The 25721-nt window shown below is 38.5% G+C and overlaps 1 protein-coding gene across 3 annotated transcripts in view; it reads left to right on the top strand.

Annotated features, from left to right (window-relative positions):
* The window catches only part of NYAP2 (neuronal tyrosine-phosphorylated phosphoinositide-3-kinase adaptor 2), a 255425-nt gene that overhangs the window by 168253 nt on the left and 61451 nt on the right, over positions 1-25721 (top strand). For all 3 annotated transcript variants that reach the window (XM_059167879.1, XM_059167880.1, XM_059167881.1), the window contains one exon: positions 20433-20639. In XM_059167879.1, the coding sequence (XP_059023862.1) occupies positions 20433-20639 (207 nt within the window). The remainder of the gene's footprint in view (positions 1-20432; positions 20640-25721) is intronic.

The following is a 25721-nucleotide window of genomic DNA, read 5'->3' as shown; positions in this document are numbered from 1 at the left end:
TCTCATTATAATGGAAAGTATTTTTGGAGAGTTCCTTGAGATACACAGGTAACACGTATGGGCAAAGACACAGGAGTCAAATGTCCTGCGGTTGAAAGATGGATTTATCACTTAACATCTGTGCTTTCAGAGCATGTCAAACTCTCCATTTATTGGTTTTTTCATATTTACCTCAGAGGATTGTGAAAAATTAAAGAAAATTGGGTTCAAGAAAAGACCTTGTAAAATGTAAATTGCTGTGCAACTATAACTTTTAGCTCTCTGTGGAAAAAATAAATATTTTATTAAAAAACGAAGTAAGGTCAAAAATGAATTAAATTTTCAGAGGTTCTATATTGTTCGTATAACTCTCTTCAGTTAGGCTTGGGTAAAGGATCTGACATCTTAAGTGGCTCATCCAATGCCTGATGTGAGGAGCATAAAGCATTAAGGAAAATGTAAGCCATTCTCTGCTCCCACAGGGGGCAGGCTGCTTTCAGGTTGCTGAATGATATCTCAGTCTTGAATTTGGAAGGACATCACACCTGATGCAGTACAGTTAACCCTATTCTAGAAAGAACAGCTCTGAGAACAAGGAAGCTGTCTTCATTGTACAGAGCTTCAGGTAAGGGATGCCTGAGTGGCTCTGTTAGTTAAGTGTCTGTCTTTGGCTCAGGTCATGATCCCAGGGTCCTGGGGTAGAGTCCCCAGGCACTGGGCTCTGTGCTCAGTGGAGAGTCTGCTTCTCTCTCTTCCTCTGCCTCTCCCCCTGCTCATATGCTTTCTCAAATAAATAAAATCTTTAAAATAAAACAAAACAGAATACAAAGGGTCAGGAGACATGAAACATGTTGGTGAAAGATGTCTCAACAGCAAAAGAAAAAAGTCACTAGAACTGAGGAGGTTGGCATGTTTTTCAAATGTAATAAATATTTTTTTCCTGCTTAAAATTATGTTTTAAATAAAAACTCTGCTTCTCAAAAAGCATAGGTATAAACCAATGAATTAGTTGGAAACCAAGAAGACCCTAAGTGCTTAATATAAAAAATACTTAGTATGTAGAGGGAGGACAGTCAAAGTTGCTGGGTCTAAGCAGATTCAATAGAATTGCCTTTTCTTTTAAAGTGGTCACTTAATAAGCAAACAAACAAACAAACAAAAAACCTTAAAGGTTAGCATTTGAAAATTTCAATGCCATAAGACAACAACAAACACTTAAATTTTGTACAGAATTTTGCATATAGCCACATACACAGAAAGAATGCTAACCTCCTCAGTACAGGTTAACTAGCATAAGTAGGCAATGCGTGGTGTGACCAGCCATAGTATTTCTCATAAATGAGAGGCTATGACACAGAAATAGCTATTGAAATGCGTCATTGTCAATTTTCTCATATTTTATTAACTTCCATGGCTTTCCCAGTTAAAGTCTTTATCGAGATGCTAATTAAGCAGAGGTTTGCTTTGCACATCAATTTTTAATATTCACTCCTCATAGTAAAATGAAACCTGCAGCATGCAGCTTCTCCAGTTAAAAACAGTCCTGACCTACTTCCATGTGAAATCAATGGAAGACTTACAGAAACTTACAAGTAGCTGACATTTAAGGAGCCCAGCGCCCAATCCATGTTGGTCTAAAAGGTGTATTTCCCTGGGCTTCAGCATCCTCTCTTTATTAATTTTAAAAGTTCTTCTAGGAATAGTCAAGACTATGGAAGCTAGATAATGAAGCCAGACCTGAGTTTTGTGCCCCTCGGGGATTGGGAGCCGCTGTGTCAGCTACATCTGTGGTGTCTTCCAATTAACAGCGACCCCTAGGTCTGGGACTGGGGAAGGGAAAGCAACCCCTAAAGGGCACCCACTTGCCTTCAAATATAATCCACAAACAAGCAGTATCGCCTCTACCAGAGTAAGGTCTTCAGACACGTATGTTCCAAGGTTTTTGAAGTAAGACATATCACACGTAGCAAAATTTTTGGAGACTTGTATGTTACATATCTGAATTGAAGGCAGTGAAATAGGAATACAAATCATACCCAGCTAGACAGAGGAACAGTAACCATCAGGGCAAGCACCCTGGGCTTCCTTCTGGTGAGGGCCTCCTACTGAAGACCAGCCAAGCTCCTTTCAAGAGTTAATGTGCAAACCACATAAAAGGACAGAAAGGGAGAGTCGGCCTCATGGTAAGTTCCAGAATCCTAAGCAAAAACTGATAGAAGAAGTAGTGTTCAGTGTACATGCCTTTTATTCCCTTAATGCTTACGTATTTGGGGAATTTTTGATGCTAGTAACTCATAAACATTTTAACCACATATAGGCATTCATTCAGTCTTTCTTTCATTTGATGCATGTTTATAAAACACCTAGTGTGCGCCAGGCACTATTCCAGGTTCTAGATTCTTTATTTTGAATTGTCAGGCAATAAAACCTGAGAATCCAAATGAAGATGAGAGGTACATTTATCAATGAGGAAGGTGCCTTGTGAGGGAAGATTTGGCAGCCAAAAACATTGTTATAAAGATATATAGCTAAAAGAGAGAGAGAGGAGAGAGAGGGATTTAAAACTGAGTATTTTATTTATTTTTTAAGATTTTGTTTATTTATTTGACAGAGATCACAAGTAGGCAGAGAGGCAGGCAGAGAGAAATGGGGAAGCAGGCTTCTTGCTGAGCAGAGAGCCCAATGCGGGGCTCAATCCCAGGACCCTGAGATCATGACCTGAGCCGAAGGCAGAGTCTTTAAACCACTGAGCCACCCAGGCATCCCTAAAACTCAGTATTTTATTTTATTATTTCTTTATTTTTAGAGAGAAACAGATCACGTACCCATGAGTTGGGGTGGAGAGAGGCAGAGGAGAGAGAGAGAGAGAATCTTAAGCAGGTTCCCTGCTTAGTGGAGCCTGACACAGGGCTCAATCTCAAGACCCTGAGATCACGACCTGAGCCAAAATCTAGAGTCAGACGCTCAAACAACTGAGCCATCTAGGTGCCCCTAGAATGGAGCATTTTTAAAAAGCATTGTGTCTCTCTGTCCCCTGCATCTACGCTGTGCCATTCTGGCCCTCCTGGCCCATGTTGCCACATCTCCTTAGACTCCGAAGCTCACAAAGGCCTGGACATCCTTGATCCACTCCAGCGGACTGGACTGGGTCCGGTGACCCTCAGCAGACAAGTGGTTTTTGTTTGAGACGTAAACATTAACCCCGCACTACTCTCTCCTTATTCTTCTCCTATTCCTTTGGTTTTTCCGTTTCCCTTCCTCTTTTTTAATCTATAAGCCTAACCCCATACCATGGATATTGGAACTCTCTTAGGCCTTATTCATCATACAGATGGATTTTGCCCCAAAGAAGTCTGCTCCCAGATAACTTATGAGACAAGGCCTCATGCTAATCAAGCACATTTGTAACATCAGAAATAAAGAGTAATATCTAATGCAGGTCCTGTCTTATTTGCTTTGAATTCATGAAAAGGCAGAAAAGAAATGGCTCTATTCCTGAGGCACTCTGTAATGAAACAGCTCATTCATGCCTCGTGTGTATGTGTGTGTGAGAGACAAAACATGAAGAGAAGCTGATGCGGAGGTAAAACAAGGGGCCGGTGGCATGCGTCTAACCTGAAAGTAACCTGAAAAAGAGAGAAGGAGAGAGAGGGAGGGGAAGAGGAGAGGAGGGAAAGGGGAAAGGGGGAGAAACGGAAAGAAGGAGCAAGGAAGGAAGGGAGGGATGGAGGAAAGGAGGGAGGAAGAAAAGAAAGAGAAGTGGAATGGTATCACCATATGACATTTCCAGAGAACTCTTGTATCCTACCTTCCTTTGCTCCAAAGAGAACAAGTGGAGAATAAGATCCTTAACTTGCAGGGTTCCTGGGTGGCTCAGTTGGTTGAGCGTCTGCCTTCGGTTCAGGACATGATCTCAGGCCCTGGGATCGAGCCGTGCAGGGGGCTCCCTGCTCAGTGGGGAACCTGCTCCTCCTTCTCCCTCTGCCCCTACCCCCTCTCATGCTCTCTCTCTCTCTCTCTCTCTCTCCTCTCAAATAAATAAAAATTTAAAAAGAGAAAAGATCCTTAACTTGCTACTCTCTGTCCCTTGACCATGAGTCACACAGTGGGCACTCTATAAATATTTGCTGAGCTTTGGAAATAGTCTTATTTAACTTCCTCATGTTAGAGACAAACTAAGATCCAAAGAGGTTCAAATACTAGAGCAAAAAATAGGCTGTTAGGTAAAAGCATATTCTGAAAAGAGTCTCGAGATGCTAAGAAATCAACATTTAAATAGGTATCTATGAGTTTTGCCTATAGCTTTACTTGATCTTCTTGATTAAATTCATTTAAAATACCATTTTGGATTAACCTAGTTAATCAGAGACTTTTTATAAACAAGTGCTGGATTTCCGCCCCCTCTTCAAATTTATATGCATAATTTTTCCTAAGAAAACTAAGAAAAATTCCAGATTGGCCAACAATGATTCCCAGGCACCATTTCTTTATTCTAGCCATATTTATCTAGAGAATTGGTGAATTAAAATCAGCGAGAAATGCTATGCTTTATACATTCAATTCTGTAGTCATCAGTTATATTTCCCTTTAAAGGGTTAACATTTCTGCCTTGTTTTGCTTATGAAACCTTAATAGCTATGACTTTTTTAACCACTCAAACCTGGCCATTAATAACTGTGATTGCAACAATCTAAGTTTTGCATTTGCTTTCATAGAATTTAATTATTCTTTCTACCCTTTGTGATGAAGGGATTATTCTTCTTAACTTTTAGTGTTTGCTTCAGCAACAGTTATGAACGTATGTTCAGAATTACATCTTTCAGGAAGAATGGAAATGATATTTTTCTTCCCATGCATTAATATTTTTAGTGCCTGAATGCCTCTGTTTCTTTTAAAAAAGACTGAAGCATTTCTCCATCTGCCTGTTAAAATGATTTGAGTCTTAATTAATGTTGATTGCACCTGTGCATGTATTCAACTACCCACACACCTCCCATCTACTAGTAGCAAAGCTTGTCTTTTCTTTGAAAATTAAAAGAGAGAACTATGGTTTAAAAAAAAAAAAAAATGGGCATAGAAAACAGACAACACTGAGAAGTATGATGTTCTGTGGCTGTCTTAGATCAGTGACTTTGTATCTCCTAATGATTGTTTGGCAGATGATGTAAAGCAGTCATGTTCCTTAAACTGCTGTTTCCTTATCAATTATAAGGCAGCCTAGCTGAAGAAGCAAAGCAAAAGAATCAAAATTCAACAACAAATTCTCACCCACCCACTCACTGATTGTGTATGTTCCAAGTTTTGGCAGCTCAATTTCCCCTTATATGTGAAGATGGGGAACAATCATAATACAAATAAATAAATCATAGTGATTGGTTTAAAATTTGATGTGGTCAAAGCATTTTTCTTCTCCACCTATGAAAAATTTTTCAAGGAATTTTAATAAATATAAAATAGATCAGCTGCAATTTTTTTTTCCTTTCTCTTGGGTAAGGAAAGATAATTAAAAAGCTTTCAGCTAAAATATGGAAAATCAGGGAAATAGAGAACCCAGCCAATCTACAAAAAGAGTAATGAAAAATATATTAAGTGTTGCTAAAAATGTTCCATTAAGTGTAGAACAGTGGTTCTGACCCTGACTTTGCTATAGAAAGTCTTGGGAAGCTTTTAAAAAATTATCAATGTCAATTTTTTTTTTTTTTAACCCATGTCAAGGCCCCAGCTTCAGCAATGTAATCTAATTATGACCCAGGCATGGATTTTTTCTTTTTTTTTATAAAGATTTTATTTATTTGACAGAGAGAAATCACAAGTAGACGGAGAGGCAGGCAGAGAGAGAGAGAGGGAAGCAGGCTCCCTGCTGAGCAGAGAGCCAGGCATGGATATTTTTTTAAGGCTCTCCATAAGTTTCTAATATGCGGTTAGGCCTGGGAATCTTTAATATACAGTGTATTCTGGTATTTATCAGTAGAATCCTAAACTTGAAGATCCTTGAGTCCAGATGCCTCATTTAAAGATAAGCAAATGAAGGTTCAGAAGGGGAAAACCATTTGCCCAAAGTCTCCCAGTTAATTAGGGGTTAAGTCTGAATTGACACCCAGGGTCTCATAACCCCAAATCACCTCTGTTTACTCTGTTTATTCTGTGTTGGGGTTGGGACTTCCCAGGTCGTGGCATTCATAGGTATGTACCCTCTGTACTTGACTTCTGAATTTCTAAAGAGAATCCATGCACTGTGTTGTTAACACCAATTTTATATCTTCCAACAACATCTAAGCCATTTCCATAAAACTGTGGCAATAACCCATGCAACAGGAACATCAATTTTGATACCAAATGCCTAATAGTAATTTCCTGTGCACATTAACTCAGTCTTGAGGATACATAAAAGTGTCCTACATTACCAAAGTCTTCCCAATCTATAAATGTCTAATAGCAAAATATTGTTTTGATCTTTCCAGTGATTCTCTTTCTCTGCTGTTGTTCAAAAGGTTATCCTGACTTTGCTGTTTAAGAAAATAGATGAAGACAGAAATGGTGTAGAGGCATCGGTAGAATTCCACAATTTTTTTCTTGTCAAATAAAAAGTTAATTTGTATTCCTTTCATTTGATAGATAATTGGTCTGCTTTCTCCCAGTGGTCTTAGTCAAGAAGGGATCTGCTCATAAAGCTAAATCCTCTTGAGTATCTTATAAAAAGGGCAATTCAAGTTATAGCCATGTATTTTTTTTTTATATTCTTTTCATAGTATTGTTACTTCTCCTTGGGTTTGGCATCATTTCTTCTGCATTTTGGCTGTGTAATTGCTCATGCTATGAACAACACCTAAGGATAACTTATAGGTAAAACTATCCCTCTTTTGTCCTATGGTAAGGTTTCATTAATTAGTCTGAAAACCTCCTTACACAGGCCAAAGTTGTAATCTTAAGAACATTGGACTTCAGGAGGTGGTACTTTGATCAAATACGATTTCTGTACAGTATTTAAGTCCACATAAGCCCTACTTCACTTTAAACTGAGGAAATAAGTATATGTTTTCAATTTTTGGCACCTTCTTTTAAATTTTTCCCCCATAAAATTTCAGATCCAGAAAAACACCTTAAGGATGCTCTGGTCCAAAGCCCTTATTTGATACATGTGTACACAGAAGCACAGAAAGAAAATGTGCCCAATGTCACCTAGATGATGACAGGGTCAAGTTTCCCCAAAAACTATATACAGAGATCATTGTTCTATGACAGTCTCTATTCGGCATGGCTGTGACTGGAGCAATAGGAAGGAGGAAAATGTAAAAATCACATATGTTTGAGTCCCTGTGGCCTCCTTTCTTCAAGAAGATTCTTTTTTAGATTGTTAGCTTTATGTTAATTTTCTTCCTTGTGCCCTACTTAAGAATGACTCTACTGTCAGGTCTTCTCTAACTGTTGGCATATGATTTGGAATTTATCAAAAGACATAGATATCTTAAAACATAGATATCTTAAAATGTGTGCCTGATTCAGGCTATAAAGATTTTGTAACCCTAAAACTCTCTTTACCAAGTTTTTAGAATTCTATTTGTCCCTCTAAGAGATTTTTATCAGTAGTTTCTCTATCATACTTGTGATGGTACTAGATGTAGAAGGAGCAAGATAAGCTTTAGAATGTCAGATCTTAAATGGGAAGGAAGAACTAAAAGCTCACCATTGGCATTATCAGAGATTGCTAGGAGCTGTGGGCATAAATATTTCATGTGGTAAATTATAAGGAGACATTTGCATTTTTATGCACTATTTTAAAGTAAAAAAGAATTGTTGAACAATAAGGACATTTTCCATAATTATGTTCCGTTTTTAATATGCAGAAAATTGACTCTGAGTTCAGAGTAGTTATTTAATGAGTTCTCCGTATAACCTTGTCTGGTATTTTTCTCTGAATTTTGGCATCAGATTAAGACCAATGAGGTGGTTAAAAATGATTTTCTTGTCATTAAACATATGATGGATTTTTGAAGTTCAAAAAGTGGTCTTCATCTAATAAATAGTCACAAGTTTCTCTACATTAAATGCAAATACTAAACATTGTTTATATAAGGAAACACTACAAAACATTTTCTATTACTGCATCTTTGTATCTATATCTGTACACCCCACTGAAAAGGACATTGAAGAAGTTGATGGCATCATAATGTTAAGATGGTGATACCTGAATTTCTGTGGGTTTCATGTGCCCAGAGATAAGATGGTATTGATAATGAGCCTCTGACCTGGGATAACTCCTCCCACATCTACCTCTTGGTCCTTCTTATATACTTCCTCTGGGAGAATATTCCTTTAACGCTAAGGACATCACATACTTTGCTCCTCAAAAATACAAACTCTAGATTGTCACTCAAAATCCTCCTTAATTTGTTTCTTCTTTTCTATGTTAATTTAGGTCTCCTTCTTTCCTAATACAAAGGCTTTCTTCCAGACAGACTGAACTTCTTATGGAGCCTGAACCACGGTTTCTCTGTACCATTCTTTGTAAAGTATTGGGTTTGCTTTTGCTTTTTTGTCAAGCTGGAAGTTTGTTGTTAGGCAGGATCAGCTTTTGGGAGGACAGACCCAAGGAAAGACCCATGTGGGTTCAACAATTATGAGCAGCCATTCTGGAGAACGGTATGGCAGTTCCTCAAAAATTTAAAAATAGAACTATTCTATGATCCAACGGTTACACTTCTAGGTATTTATCCAAAGGATACAAAAATACACATTAGAAGGAGTACATGTACCCCAATATTTATAGCAGGCTATATATGGCTCTTGTCAACAATAGCTAAACTACAGAAAGGCTCCAAATGCCTACCAACTGATGATTGGATGAAGAAGATACAGCACACACACACACACACACACACACACGCACACACAATGGAGTACTACTGAACCATCAAAAAGAATGAAATCTTGCCATTTACAATGATGTGACTAGAGCTAGATTGTGTTATGTTAAAATGAAATAAGTCGATCAGAGAAAGGCAAATACCATATAATTTCACTCATATGTGGAATTTAAGAGACAAAATGAATGAACATTCAGGAGGGGGTAAAGAGAAAGAGAGGGAAACAAATCATGAGAGACTCTTCACTGTGGAGAACAAACTGTGGGTTGTTGGATGGAGGTGGGTGGGGGGTGAATTAGATGGGTGGTGAGGGTTAAGGAGGGCACTTGTGATGAGCACTGGGTGTTATAGTAAATGACGAACCATTGAAACCAGTATTGAACTGTCTGTCAACTCACTAGAATTTAATAGTAGTATATCATATTATATTAATATTATAACTAGAATTTAAATTATTAAAAAAGCACCTGGGTTACTCAGTCAGTTGAGCATCCAACTCATGATGTCGGCACAGGTCAGATCAAACCCTGTGACTGGGGGGGGTCCCTGCTCAGTGGGGAGTCTGCTTGAGACTATTTCTCTCCCTTTGCCCCTCTCCCTGCTCATGTGCACGTGCCCTCTCAAAATAAATACATAAATCCCTACAAAGGTAATAAAAAAATAAAATGCAGAAAAAAACACAAAACCCCATCTAGTTTCCCCTGGCTGCAAAACTCATCTAACCCACCCTCTTTCCTCATGCCATTCTTTGAATCACTACTTAATCAAGGTTTCCTTACCTGTCTACCAGGAAAAACCATCTACTATCCTTTCATTGTCTACCATCTCTTCTTATTGCTGTTATCAGAGCTCTAATATTGTATTAGTTCATGTAAGTTATTTTTTTTCTCCTCTTAGAGAAGGAACCCCATGCTGCTAGAAGTCATGGTGTTTTATTTCACTGCTTAGTCTCTCACTGTCAGGGTGCCTGACCAAAAAAAAAAAAAAAAAAGTCTATACATATGGAGCAAGACATATGCATTTTACTATTGATTGAACATAATAAGAAAATTTTTTTCACTTGCCTTTTTTAATCAAAGCAATCCAAAAAAAGTATGTCAGAGTAAACTGCTAAAAGCAGTCTTTAAAAATGCATGTTCTTTATTTTCTGACTTGTTCCTCTGTTACTGATAAATATCACTTAATAGCTGTGCTTTGGATTACAGTGTGCTGTGGGAATTTAATCCTTTCTGAAAACTGCTATGGACCTCTGTATAACTTGCCTGTTGACGTGTCTTAGAAGCTGAGTTGTGCATAATCATTGCCATGTAGACTGACAACTTATTTCTCCCAAATCTCATTGTATTAATTTTCCTGTTTATACAATCTCCAACTTTTTAAAATTCTTTCTTTTAAGATTTTATATATTTATTTTAGAGAGCGAGCAGGATGAGGGGGAGAGGGAGAGGGAGAGAGAGTGTCTTAAGCAGACTCTGCACTGAACACAAAGCCCAACTCAGGGCTCCATCTCATGATCCAGAGATTGTGACCTGAAATCAGAGTGGGACGCTTAACTGACTTAGCCATCTATGCACCTGGAATCTTCAAATTAAAAAAAAAAAAAAAAAAAAGATGGTTTTAAAAGTTTTTCTGATTACCTTTCAAAATGAGGTAAATAATCCTCCTTAAAAGATCCCCAAGGGAAGAGAAGGAAACTAAACAAAAGAGACACTGGTGTGGCTATTTGTTCAGAAAGCCCCAAGTTCAAATTCTGGTTCCTCCAAATACCCACCCTTGACTGACCTTGATGAACTTATTCGCAGCAGGAGTCTAAGTTTCCTGAACAGTGAAGGTTATCACTAGACAAGCCTGGGAAGGCTATGCAAAGATTAGGAATATTATTTATAAAGAGTGTAGTGCAACTTCTGATGCAAAGGAGCCACAGAGTCCGTGGAAATTTTCATCACAGTGCTCCTGCTGCTGGGCATTGTTTAGAGCTGACCTTCTGCTTTTCCACTAGTAACTAGGAAACAGGGAATAACATTGAGGATATATCCTATATATTTTTTAAAACCAGGACTCCTATTTATTTCAAGTCTCCCCTTCAGGTGGCAGGAAAAAAAGTTGGATGTTACAATTGCCAATGATGCTAAACAATTCATTAATGTTGTTTAAGAGCTCACTTTCTTAATTTATTTTTGAGTTTGTTGTGATTTGACTGGCAGGGGAATTAAATTGAATTACAAAAAAAGTCACCTTGACAAATGTAAAACATTCTGAAATATAAAGTAGAGGTATAATTTGGAACAGAAATAGTAATACTATTGAATCTTCATGAAGGATTTTGCTTTTCGTCCTAGCTTTGGGTTTATAGACATATACAATTTTAGACTCGGGAGGATACTTAGAAATAACTTATTTTAATCTACAGTTTTATTTGAGGAAACTAAGTCTCAAGAAAGATGTTTTATTGAACTCACTGAGCGTGGACTCAAGATCATCTTAACCCCCTCTCCAGAATGGTTCTGCAAAATATTTTAATTTATTGTAAATATTTCCTCAATACATCTAATTTATATCAAAATTATTTTTATTTTAAGGAAATAGTCACTACTTTATTTGTGAATATTTTTTAAAGATCTAATTTTAAAAATTGCTTCTTAGAGATTTTGTTCTTTGCTACTATTTTGAATGAAAAACAATTTGGAAAAAATGGGGGTGGTATTATCTTCATTCACATGAATATAAATAAAATATATAAGCTGTTTGAACAATTATTTTAGAGATTCTTCCACTTGTACATTCAGCATACATTTATTGAAGCCATAGTATTTAAAATACTTATTAAATATTCACTAAAAATGTATTTATCAATTTTATAAAGTATTTTTATTAGAACTAGAGTTAAGAAAGAAGCGTTCCCTGCCAAATTCTTACACTGGTATTTGGCAGTTTGACTAATCTCTCTGCCCCTCATTTTTCTGTCAGTATGCCAACAAAAATATTGTCCTCAGTAGAAAGTCAATGAATTTATATTTAAACTATATTTTATAGGAAGGAAAATGAAAACTATTATCAGTTAAAATCTACATTAGTTCAATTGTTATAACAAATAACTACAAAACCTCAGTGGCTTTATACAATACAACCTATCTCTTGTTCATGTCATAAGACACAACAAATGTCCCAGGCCTGGGATAATCCATTAGTGGGTCCAGTGGAAATTGGGAAGTTCTCCCCATAGTTATTAGGAAGTTTCCCTGTGGTCCACCCTCATTTTGATGGCCAGACCTCAGTTATGTGGCTCCCCTCACTGCAAGGAATGCTGGAAAGTATAGTTTAAGTGCATGCCCAGAGAAAGCAAACATATTTGGTCAGCATCTGCCTGGACTCTGCCCACAGATCCTCTTGGCTTCTGCATTACGAGAACAAACAAAATTATACATTGCATTATCTGAGTAAAGTGCCTCTCATTACCCTGCAGTACTAGAATTTCTTAAAGAAAGTGTCAACATTTGAGCTATGCTTGATGACTTCAGTGAAGGTGTTTTAAGTAGAGTTAATTTGGCAGTATCTCTACAATCCTCATCCACCTTGATAAAAAAAAAAAAAAAGTGAATAATTAAATCATCTAGATGTTTAATTGAGAGTTTTTAAAGACCAAAGATGATGTTTGAAATTCTGTTTATCATCATACCCTATGATAAGTGTTATTCCCTGCAACCATAATAAAATGAACTGTTGAATATAAGTCAGTATGTGAGTTCTGAAGTCTTATTGTGAGAGATACATGCTGGGCAGTGGCCAGGAAACCTGTGGGTTTATCAGGTCTTTGTTAATTGCCATCTGTGTGACCTTGAGCAAGATGCACAAAGGTTCTGAGCTCTTTTTCACCTGTAAAATCATTTAGGATTATTTGGGTATTCTATTCTACTCCAGTGTACCTCATCTATTTTATTATTTTGTTAAGTAATACACCTTATCTATCTTATTAAAATGGAGGTTTTACTCTGTGTAACTTCTTCACAAAAACATGGACTTTCTTTCCAATTTTATTTAAAACCATGTATTCTCCAGTTGCCTGAGCTATGGTTCTTTTTCTATTTATATTTGAAGAGGTGACATCCCTTAGATGTTGGAATTGACAGAACTGACCCAAATGACAGAGTTCACATGAGAGAAGAGCAATAATAAAAAATAAAAAAATTGGTCCTGCTCCCTCATGCCCTTTTGTTATGGAAACATGGGAGCCTGTGCCCTCTTTTCCCTAGAGACTTGGGAGATGGAATAACAGAAGTGTAAGGAAAGGACCCTGGTGCTCATTTGGACTCATAGGAAAACCACATCAGGCTGTTTGGCTCTGACCAGCTCCAGAGACCATAGTTTTAAAAGACTCCATGATGTGCAATTAGCATCCAGGCCAGTGTCCCCGGAAGGGTGAGAGCTCTAGATTTGTACTGGAAAGAAGATGTGAGCAGCAGCAGACAGACTGCCTCATTCTGGATTCTGAAGGGTGTCTGCTTAAAACAGAAATAGACTAGTTCTGAGTTACTCCAGAAACAGGACTACCAACAACCAACTAATGGTGGTGCTTGGAGGGAGGCCGACTCGGGCTATGTATGAGAGTTTTCTAGCAATTAAACATGTTCAAAAGAGAGCCAAACTTTCCCCATGAGGTAAGATGTCCCCTCCCCGGAGCTCTCCTCCCAAAGGCATGGGACCAGCTCAGTAATGACATACACACACCTTGCTTTTCATGAGCTGTTACAACTGTGATTTCTAAGGTCTCTCAGTTTTAAATTTGATGATTGAATCTAATACCCATCTGATAATGCAATTTAGTTCAGTGCCTCCTTCAGCACTTCAAATGTGCTGTCTTTTCTGCCTAATTAATCTCCCTTGATCACCTTTCATTATTTCCATTGTTCAGCAGTTGGAATAGAATGGAGGCACTTTGATCCTGCTGATTACGCTGATATGAGGGGACAATTCTGAAGCATTCTTTTTGTCCACAGGAAGCTCAAACGCTCATCACGTACATGGGCTTTGGTCCCTTTGTTACCAGGCACTGAGTCCATATTCTTAACCAAGGAATCCCTGTGTGAGAGGGTGAAATTTTGGGAATAACTACAGTCAGGAACCACAGAGATAAAAGCCTCTTGTGTAAATCATCTGAACCATATGGAAGTTCATTAAAAATAATTAAATGACATGGCAAGTTAATTCTTATATATTGCAAAAAAAGGAAGAAGGGAAGGGAGGAAGGGAGGGAGGAAGGGGAGAGAGAGAAGAAAGGAAGGGACAGGAAGACGGAACGATCCTGTGTTCCTCCAGGAGCCACTGGTCGTATTTCCAAAAAAATACTCGTTTTCCCAGGCAAATAACTTGTTTTTTTGATTGGTCAGCAAGTCAATTAGAAACATATGTGGGTTCACAAAAACAATTTTAGCTCACTCATATTTGTCATTGAGGGTTACTGGTTCATGGCATGGTCCATGTACTGGGTAAGGGTGGAGAGGTGGGAGGAAGAGGTTGTACGTCACAGCTTAGGATGGGGTTAGATTCTGGAATGAAGGCTAATTAGCTGACTGACCTGGGTGAAGCATGCCTTCATTCATTCATCTTGTCTATTCTCACTGAGAACTTTGTTAGATACTGAGGACCAACATGAAAGATACAGTCTCTAGTCTTAAGAAGCTGTTACAGTTTGGTGGGCGTACTAGACATATAAATCAACAATTACATGACCTTCCTAGCCAGAAAGGAAGCAAGTCTGGAAAGAGGATAATGCTGTCAGTTTTATGTGTGTGGTCCACCAGATGGCCATATGCACAGGTTCATCAGTATAATAGTGTTTTTTGCTTTGTCTCTAGAGCTTCACAGGGATTTTCCAGTTTTGGAGACATACAAGAATCCTCTCTATCACTTCTCTTTTTTTCAAAGATTTTATTTATTTGTTTGAGAGAGAGAGAGGGAGAGAGCAGGAGAGGAGCAGAAGGAGAGAGATAAGCAAACTCAATGCTGAACATGGAACCCAAAGTGGTCTCAACCCTATGACCCTGAGATCATGATCTGAGCAAAAATCAAGAGTCAGACACTTAAATAACTGGGTCACTGGACTAAGCCATTGAGCCACGTCCCTCCTCCATACACTTCTATTGAAAGAGTAAATGTTGATGAGGAAGAATGAGTCAAAGAAACTGAGAAAAGTCACCATCTGGTGGGGGACAGATCTGGTGGTAAAAGTCATCAGACCTGGGAAGCCAAACCCTTCTAGGTGGCTCAGGGCCCCCATGAAGGCATGCAGAACAATAGGAGGAATACTGTAGAAGCGAACGAGACAAAGTATAAATCCAGATACAGCATAAAGAAGGGGGATTCCTGAGAAGGAACTTCACAATTAGCTGCATGAAGTGTGATAGAATTGGAAACCTGAAGAAAAATATTTTGGTCATGAAAAGGTTGCTCCTAGTCTGTTATCCTTACTTGTCCTTCTTTAACTTGAACACCCTAAGAAATTTAAGACCATAAAATGCAAAGCACACAGTTTGAAAGACGAATGGAATGGAATCTACATACGTTTCTCCCAGCAACATTTCAGTTCAAGATCAGATTTCAGTGGGAGCGTCAGACTTAATTTTTTTTTAATTTTGAAAAAGGTTATTTATTTATTTGTTTGTTTTTTGAGAGACAGCTCGCAGGAGCATGAGTCGGGGGAAGGACAGAGCATCAGGTTTTAGATCAATAGATGGCATTCAGTCACTGGAGAACAAAGGACCACCACCTTCCACATAGCTGGCCTTGTGCTACATGATCAGGCTAAGAAATTTAGATCTGAAAGAATTAAGATCCCACCTAGAAATTTACCGCAGTGCCTAAGATTGACCTTGTTCAGGAAAGTTTATGGTACCAACATCAATTTTGTTCTTCAGGCTTTAAGAAAACATTGAAATATATGGAATGGGATAAATTCCTCCTGATCCTCTGAGCAGATTTCTTTGAGGTTTCGATCTGTCTTCTTGTATATATTTCTTAGTCTGATTGTCTGCTCTCCATTTGTTTATTTGCAACAGCTATTTTGAAGATTTTCGTAGGATTTTACTTAGAAAATGCATTTTATAGGAAGCTTCTCATGAATCTATGTAGGAAACTGGATTTATTCCCAAATAAAATTCTCAATAGTACATTTACGATTTTCTTCCAGATTTTTCAACTTTGTCCTCAGTCTGCGAGGTAGATATTAAGGTATATCCACACACAAGTCCAAGTAGCACGATTTCTTCCATCCTTTTGTTCAAGTTTCTCTAAATAAATCTGCCAAAATTCACTGAAGTCTAACCTCTGGAGCCTGAAAACAAAGAAGGAAAAAAGACTCCTTTTTGTTTCCAAAGCTGAATTGGGCTTTTATTTAGTTGAGGTTGGAGACCTCAGTGACACTTCCCCAGTCTGTGTATGCGAGTAATTTGAATAAGAACAAAGAAACTGATGCTGGTGGAGGTGCTCTGACACACATCCTCAACCTTTCATATTTAAAATGCTACCCAAAGCCGCTGGAAGGAGATTGGATCCAATGTTATGTATAAGCATTTTTTTAGTTTGGTTAGTTTCAGTCCCAGTGGGAGAGGACTGGGGGTGTGCACGTCTGTGTTTGTCTGTGTGAGAGAGAGAGAGTAAGTGCTTAATATTGGTAGTGGAAAAAAATACAGAAGTTGATAATAAAAGCAAGCATCTCAATGTTTTGTTCGAAATCTGGAAGAGAAGGTAAAGTGAAACAGATGGGTCATTAGGCTTTGAGGCTGTGACATTTGGAAGCCACAGTTACATTTTCCTTGAAACTGTGAATAAACAGCTTGGAAATAGTCTATGATGTTCTTTTCTGATACTGGTTTTATTCCATTTGACTCAGGGCGCTGAAAAGCAAGTGTTAGTTAAATTGTCTTGTTGTAATTATTATGCAGGAATGTATCACTTTTTAAATATTTTTACTTCCTATATTCCATTTTAGTGTAACTGGGATTCAGGCTTATATGAGGCCCACTTAAAGGCCAGGAGTCTTTCTGAGGTTATCATAAGACCACCCTCTTGGTTTAAGTTTTCTCTCATAAAATAATATTCATGACATGTTTACACAACGGTATAGCTTTCTGGAGCTGGAAGGAACCATAGCAATGTGCGCAGAAATGAAGAGCAAACAAATGCGAACAGGCAAAGGCTATTTATGCAGAGCTTGCTATAATAAGGCAGTGAGCCACCATCACTTAGAACTGCAGAGATTTGAAGGCAGGGAGAAAAGTAAGAAATTCTTGGTGGGAAACGGGCTAGACTTCAGATGGGACCCAAACGGAGGCTGTTGGCATGGGAAGCTACAAGCAAGGCCAACCCGGGGGTCATCCTATGTGACTGGATGCGAATGCAGATTTGATTCTCTCTGGGGGTCCCATATTGGAAGCAGGAGCAAAAATTAGGGAAGCTATCAGTGATTACGTAAATCCTGGCTGTTTTGGGCCAACTGTCACACGGATTATTGTTTGGCTGTCTGGATTGTTTGTTAGAGATAGTAAGTAGTTTGACTTCTAGAAGTCTGACTCAAGGAAAGTAGACTGGATTTCTGGACTCATTACCCATATAGATAATGGGTTGGAGTTCTATTTTTATATGTGGCCTGGCAATTTTCCATTTGCATTTTCAATTTCTCAGCGATTATCTAGTCCAGATGTCGAAAGATTAAATAAATTCATAAAGAACAAATGGCTAGAGTTTATTTAAATTAATAGTATCTTTTACATGTGTAGCACTACCTAGTTTTAAAAATATATTAAAATGGGGCACCTGGGTGGTTCAGTCATTAAGCATCTGCCTTTGGCTCAGGTCATGATCCCAGGGTCCTGGGATCAAGCCCTGTGTCAGGTTCCCTGCTCAGTGAGGGGTCTGCTTCTCCCTCTCCCTCTCTCCCTGCTTGCATTCCCTCTCTTGTTGTTTCTCTCTCTGTGTCAACAAATAAATAAAGTCTTAAAAAAATTTTTTTTTTAAATGTAGAATATCATTAGATCCTTCCAGTTAAATTGGAGAGGTTAGATGGGGCTGGTTTTATCTCTATTTTGTAATTAAGAAAAATGAAGCTTTGAGAGGAGAACCCAGTGCTCAGTGATGTGGGTTACTGGCCCATGACCATGCCAGAGTTGCAAACCTGGGCCACTCAGATGACCTCACCTAGGGTTTCTGACTATATTACAAACCATGTCTGCCTCTGCACCATAGATTCAGGTAATGGGGAACCAAAGTGGGACATTTGTGTTCTCACGCTGCTACAAGTCATTGAGTGTTTGAACTAAAACATAAAGAAAGCAAAATACATATTCTTTGAACCATTTCTGTGATTTTTTTTTTCCACTGCAGTCTTTCCCAACGAATTCTCATTTGAATGAAACTTTCAACCTGGTGTATTTTACAACTTGTGATTGTTAGATAATCAGATTTTTGAAAATACTATTAGCTTTGTGTCACTTTAATGCATTTACAACACTCGCTTCATTCTCTTGTTTCATTAGGAACATTGTACTTCCCACACACATCGGAAAGATGCCTGAGGTGTTGAGAAAACTACTAAATAAATAAATTAATTAAAAACCTATTGAGCAGTATGCAAGGTGCTAAAGACACCATGAAACAAAACAAATCTTAGCCCTTGCTTCCAAGAACCCAGGACCTTTTGGGAAGAGCAGATACATGGAATGCAGAGATGAAATCCTAGCATGGGGTGGGGATATGGGTGGAGGATACTTAAACTGAGTGACCATGACTGAGAAGCCTTCCAGGAGGAACAAAGACAAGATACAAAGATCTTCAAAGCAGATGAGTTAGAAGACAGTAGCACAAAAATAGCCTTGTTTGAGTTAGAAGTGGAGTGGGGAGGAAGAAGGTCCAGCCGGTTTGGTAGTGTCCTTGAGCACAGTGTTCATGTGGAAAATTATGCAGTTGGAGAGGAAAGGAAGAATGACAGTGGGAATCTTGTGGGTCATAATAAGGAGATTAGACGTAATTCTGTGGGTAAAAGGAGGCTTCTGGAAGGATTTTAGTCAAGGCTACATTATAAACAGGTTTGCATTTTTTGTTTGTTTTTGTTTTTAAATACTTCTCTATGTGCATTAGAGAGTGGCTATCACATCCATTCCCTGAGATAACACTGTTTAGAACACAGCAAGCGGTGATCACTCATAAACCATCTTTACTACATGTGTTTTTAAGCACTTCTGTATATATGTAACAGAATGGCTATTGCAATCATTCGCTGAAAAATACACTTGGTTAGATTTGCATTTTAAACAGATTATTTTGACAGTATATGGAGCTCATACTTCAGAGAAACAAGGATAGAGAATAGGAGACAAGCTTCAATAATTCAAGGGCAATGATTAGAGTTAGAGCCACACTAATTGAGGTAGATGTGATACAAAGTACAACAGAAGGGAAAGCGAGATATTCACAAATAAAATCTGTAGACTCTGCTGACTGATAGAGTTGGGAAGTAGCAGTTAAAGAAAAGGAAAGACAAGCATCTAGCTTGGGTGATAGGCTAGACAGGAGAGGAGGAACTGCTGGTTTAGGGAGAAGTGGTGTCAGTCCAAGATCTGAAATGTTTAAATTTGTGTTATCCATGGGACATCCAGATGGACTCACCTAGCAGGCCATTGGATAAATGAGTTAAAGCTGAGGATCATGATTCAGGATTGTGATAAACTATTTAGAAATCACTAACAATCCGGGAAGATAAAAATCACAGGAAGAGTGTATATAGAATGAGAAAAATGGTGGCTAAGATCCCATCTTGAGGATGGCACGTAAAGGATGCATGGAGGAAGGAACATAGGAATGGAAAGGAAGTAATGTTGGATGTAGAACACAACCCTGGAAGATGGGCCATTATTGAAGCCAAGAGAATTGAAGTTATAAATGAGAGTAATCAAAGAGTTGTCAAATGTCTTAAAAAATGTTTTTTAAATTTGCTAATTAGAAGGCAGTAGGTGAGCTTAGCAAAAGCAGTTTTAGCAGAGTGGTGGGCTGAATTCATGAATTCAGAGTGCGTGGCAGGATGAATGGAAGATGAGACAGTAAAGACAGTGAGTCTAACATGCTCTTTAAGAAGTTTCCTTGGAGTTGAGCACCAGAGTTACTAGAAGACTGAAGACTCATTGAGGTTCTCTTCTTCCAATGAGAAAACTATTTCCCAATGATATTAACTTGCACACCTGTTATATTTAAATGTTGTAATCTCCAACACACTCCCAGTTGACAGAAACATATATATATATATATATATGCAAATTTTTATTTATTTGACAGGGGAAGAGACAGCAAGAGAAGGAACACAGGCAGAGGGAATGGTAGAAGCATGCTTCCTTTCCGCTGAACAGGGATCCCATTGCAGGGCTTGATCTCAGGACCTTGGGACCGTGACCTGAGCCAAAGGCAGATGCTCAACAACTGAGCACCCGGGTGCCCCCCCACCAAATATATTGAAAACATTTGAGAAAAACGCTCTTTAATGTTTTAAAGGAATCTTGGAAGGATTCAACTTTGGTTTAACAGAATGTAATTCTGGTTAATACACAGAATCGACAGAGGAACTGAAAGTCAGAAGCCACAGCACGGAGCCATTACCAAAGTTGGACAGCAAAGAGAGAGCTCATCACGGGGCATCTTCCAGAGAGCCTGTCAAAGCTCAGGAATGGGATGGAACACCAGGACCACCTGTGGTTACCAGTAGACTGGGAAGATGTTCTGTGAGCCCCACTTTGTTAGCAGGAAACCACAGCTCAGGTAAGAGAGATAATGGTCTTTCATTGCCATTATCACTTAGAGGACCATAACCACAGATATGGCTGTCCTTACTCACAGAGACAGCATATAAGCAGCCCTTCACACCAAGGGATGAGACAATGTGTTATACCACTCCAGGGAGCATTATCCACATGGACGGTAGAGAAGTGAACAGTGCTTCTTGGAGTTATACGGTGAAGCAGCAATAACAGCTCAGAACATCTTGTACCACATTTCGTCTAAAGCATCTAGAGGCCTCACTGAAAGCACTTTTAATTTATAAAGTTTAAGTGATTTAGAATTTATGCTTCCTGTGCTTCAGAGATGATTTTAGGCAACTGGGACAAAATGAACAGAAAATGGAAGTGAGGATATATAGGTAACAAAAACTGAAGGCAGGAGAGAGAGTAGATATCATGAAGCATGTAGACAGATGATCTGAATGCTGTAGTGGGACCGTGGGCATGCTGCTGAGTTTCCAGCTCTACTTTAGAAGAGTTAGAACGTTTTAATCAAATACACCTTTAGATTTTACCAGTTGAAATTAAAATCTGCAATGCAGTTTTGCATTGTTAATAGATAAATATCTATATAAGCCTCAGATGTTTAAAAGCAGCGTATGTTTGCTTTGAAGTGATTAGTCTACATAATGGAATCACAGAGAGCTGTCAATTGAAGGAAAAACAAAAAACAAAAAACAAATAATCAAGTGACCTCTTATAGTTTTCAGGTTTCTATCCCTTAAGAATGTTAGGGTTCTGAAGGAAAAACCAATCCTTTAATGTTCTTGTCAACTCTGATACTCATCTTGGAAAGCAATTTACATGCATTTAGCCTGTGGACTCTTTGGCAGTTATGCACAAGTTAAAATTGGAACAGGATGAATGATCTCGTATTTGGGAAGGGATGTTTCTAGAATAGGACCTGGGCAGAGACAGAGCAGTATCTTTCCCAGACTTAAAATGTAACTTATTTCGTGATGGAGCCATAAAAATCTTGGAGAAGAGACAAGTGAATTTAGCAGAAAGTAAAAATTTATTTTTGTTAGTAAAGTATAAATAGCTATAGGTATATGAGAAGATATGTGCATTTCCTCAAAAAGGAAAAGAAACATAGGAACAGATTATATTTTGTAGAAAAAAGCATCTCTCCCTAAGAAGGTTGACCTCATGATTCAGTTGGGACTAGAATTAACCTTGGCTTATTAGTAGTATTTTTAAAATTATTTAAATTTGTACCAGTTTGATTAAAAATATGAATAATATGTACTCCTATTAGGACTAGAGATATAAAACCAAAAAGCATTACCTGAATTTCTATTAGATAATCGCCACTGTTCTAGTGTCTGAGATCACAGTGTTGAATAAGACATCCTTGCAGGGGCGCCTGGGTGGCTCAGTGGGTTAGACCGCTGCCTTCGGCTCTGGTCATGATCTCAGGGCCCTGGGATCGAGTCCCGCATCGGGCTCTCTGCTCAGCAGGGAGCCTGCTTCCTCCTTCTCTCTGCCTGCCTCTCTGCCTACTTGTGATCTCTCTCTGTCAAATAAATAAATAAAATCTTTAAAAAAAAAAAAAGACATCCTTGCATTCAGGTGTTCGAAGTCAAATGAAACACAAATATGAAAAAAGGGGAAATCACTTAATGTTTCCTGGGAGTATATGTTTGTGGCAAGAACAATCAAGGGGTTTGGGTGGGTAAAGTAGTAACTGCTTGAGGATATAACATTTGAGCTAAAGCTTGAAACCTCGGGAGCGTCTCCCCAGGAGGATGATGGAGAAGAGGTCTGCCTTCTGGAGGGCCACCTAAAATTCTATGAAATGGAGCATAATTGTTTGTTTGGAGTAGAAGGTGGGGGAACACTGACTGAAGAAATTGCAGAGTAGCTTGGTACCAGAAAGCAAGAATGCTGAAATGCTTTCAGCAACAAAATGTCAATTAGCAGTGGCTTAAGTAATAACAGTTTCTGTTAACTCCCCTAGCACTTGATCTGGAGGGAGGAAGCTCTAGGTATTTCCCAACTGTTGAATGATGTCCTTGAGGACAAAGGGACTTTCTGGGTTTTTGCTTTTTGTTTTTGTTTTGAAGATTTTATTTATTTATTTGACAGACAGAGATCACACGTAGGCGGAGAGGCAGGCAGAAAGAGAGAGAGGGGGAAGCAGGCTCTCCGCTGAGCAGAGAGCCCGATGCGGGACTCGATCTCAGGACCTTGGGATCATGACCCAAGCCGAAGGCAGAGTCTCTAACCCACCGAGCCACCCAGGTGCCCGTGTTTGTTTGTTTTGTTTGTTTTTTAATTTTGCCCTTCTTCTACCTTTGATGATTTTTTTTTTTCTTATGATCATGAGCTGACATTTCTGAGCAGCATAACTCCTCGGCCAAGAGTCCCTTCCATCTCACCAGTCTAAACGAGGAGACATGTCCTTCAGACCCATCACTCAGGGAAGAGGAATGGGATTTCCATGAGTTTTTAGAGGACTTCTTTCTCTTATATCAAAGGGCTTCTGCTTCTACTGGGAAATGAAAGCAACAGTCTGTATTCTCAGGGAGAAAGGGAAGATGGCTTTACATGAGCAATGGACAGTATCTGCCACATCATGGTTAGGTTTCAAACATTATGAGATGGATGTTTTATAGCCACTTAAATATTTTTAAGATAGGTATAATACAGTTCAGTTTTTATCAAGAACAATTCTCTATCGCTCCAAGGTTCAAGAAGGGGTCTCTGGGAGGCCATTAACTAAACAAAAGTCGTCGAGATGAACTGTGTACCATGGGTTGGGTGGGAAAGTCAGGACTCAATTTTTGACTATGTTAGGTTGGCAGTGCTCTTGGATATCTAATTAAGAATCTAGTAGACACTTGGAATTAGAGGAGTGTAGGTAAAGAGATTTAGCAGTATTACTGACTGAGGCTAGAGACCTTTGGGGGTGGTTAGAACCCTAAGACTGGCTGACTCTTAAGTAGAAGAGCAGGAAACTGAGATGAGAAGGAAACGGAGATTAGATCCTGGGGAACCCAAACATTTTAAGGTGTGGGCAAAAGAAGAAGAACATGTGAAATAAACAAAAATTAAACAATTAGATGGTCCCCAATTCAACTTTTACTAAACATGTGTAAAGGTGCATACAAATGGGCAAATTGTAATGTTTTTTGACACTGATGTGACTCTTCCAAGAAACTTAGAGTGTAAACAGAATTAATAACATACTTTCACTTTCTTCCACTGCAAACTCCCGCAGCATCTCTTTCGCTTTATGACATCTAAAATCTGCTTTCCTGGGTCTTTCAGCTGTGTTTGTAGGGCAGTAAATTGTCTACTGACCAGAAGAAACAACATAAATATTTTCATTCCCTCACACTCCATCTTAGATGATGAAAGATGTAGAAAAAGGTGGAAGAACAAGATATTTCTGGTACATTTTATATAAAGACATTTTTGTGTCTCTATTATGTTAAAAGAAACTTGAAATACAGGGGAAATGTGGAATTCCATATACAACAAAGTCAGGGTTTCTTATGTGCCAGAGAAACTATAAAATGAACACTCAAGGGGCATCTGGGTGGCTTTGTCCATTAAGTTTCTGACTCTTGATTTCGGCTCAGATCATGATCTTGGGGTTGTGGGATTGAACCCCACATTGGGCTCTGTGCTGGGCATGGAGCCTGCTTAAGATTCTCTCTCCTTCTTCCGCTGCCCCTTCCTCCCTCCCCAGTTCATGCTCTTTCTCTCTCTCTTACACACACACACACACACACACACACACACACACTCAAAAGAGCATTATAATTAAACTTTTAGAAGTCAATCATTCCCAAATATGTCACTGCAATTTTACCTACTGAATCTACTGTTGTACCTCTTTTGAGGGAAAGAAGAAAAGGAAAAAGAAGTTTGTTATGTTAGTAGCTTTAATGTTTCTAAAAAGAAAGCACCTAAAATATGCCAATTCTATACTAGAAAATGTCATAACTTCACTAGCAAAAAATATATAAAATGAGAAAGTCTGAAATTTACTCACCTTTGGTCTTTTTACCAAAAGATGCCCTAGCTAAAGGATAATCATCAGTGAGATGGTCTTTGTCCAGAATAGGCAAGTAACTAGCAAAGGGTGCATTTTGGACTTGCTGCTTTGGAATGGAAGTCAGTATTTACTCTTTTCCTTTTCTTCACACTTCCTGTTCGTTATTGTCCCTTACCAGAAACACTAGAACTGCAACCAATAATCCTCCTTCCTAAATAACAGAGGTACTCAGGTCCACACCTAACACTACAGAGGAAAGAAGGTTTCACCTGTTATACCTATCCATACCCCGTATCTATCAATACCCTGGTCTGCCAACCTTCTGCTTCTGGTTTCTCCCTCTCTCTGTTACACAAGCACACACACACACACACACACACACACACACACACTCACAAACTGCTACCAGTCACAGGCTATTGCTTTACCAAAAGTAGTTTAGCCACTTGGAATGGCTGCTCTTAACAGCTCTTTTGAGGAATGAAGGAATTGCTGAAGTAAAGCGAAGGAATGTGTCAGGAGATCTCAGTTCTAATTAACATTGCCACTGGTTACGGTGGTACTCTATTAAAGTCACTGTTGTTTAGTAAATCAGAGACTCCTCAGAGGGTGATTCCTGAAGGCGGTAGAGATCTGGGACCCAAATGCTCATGAAAATAAGGGGAAAAAGTGGAAGTTATACAAGTAAATAGAGTATTCACAAAAATTCAGATTTTATTCACTGACTCAATCAACAAATAGTTTCTAAGCGGCTTATATCCAACTCTGTAATGGTTTCTGGGGATAAATACACACACAGGGTATACAAAACACGGTCTCTGCCACTCAAAGATCTTACTATGATTTTTTATAACGCAAAACTATTGAACATAAATAATATATTGAACATATATTAATTAGTATAATTAAATGCATTTTCATTGTGATCTACTGTTTACTATAGATTACTACTCAGAGAAGAGAAAAATCAGTGCAGGGTTGAAAAAAGATGGAAAACTTAGTGGAGACCTAGAGTCTTAAAACTAAGATTATGTCAGATCTTTTTAAAAAATAATT

Source organism: Mustela lutreola, chromosome 3, assembly GCF_030435805.1.
Source record: "Mustela lutreola isolate mMusLut2 chromosome 3, mMusLut2.pri, whole genome shotgun sequence".
Classification (NCBI taxonomy): Eukaryota; Metazoa; Chordata; class Mammalia; order Carnivora; family Mustelidae; genus Mustela; species Mustela lutreola.
The sequence above is the reverse complement of the archived record's forward strand: the minus strand, read 5'-3'. Positions and strand labels throughout refer to the sequence as shown.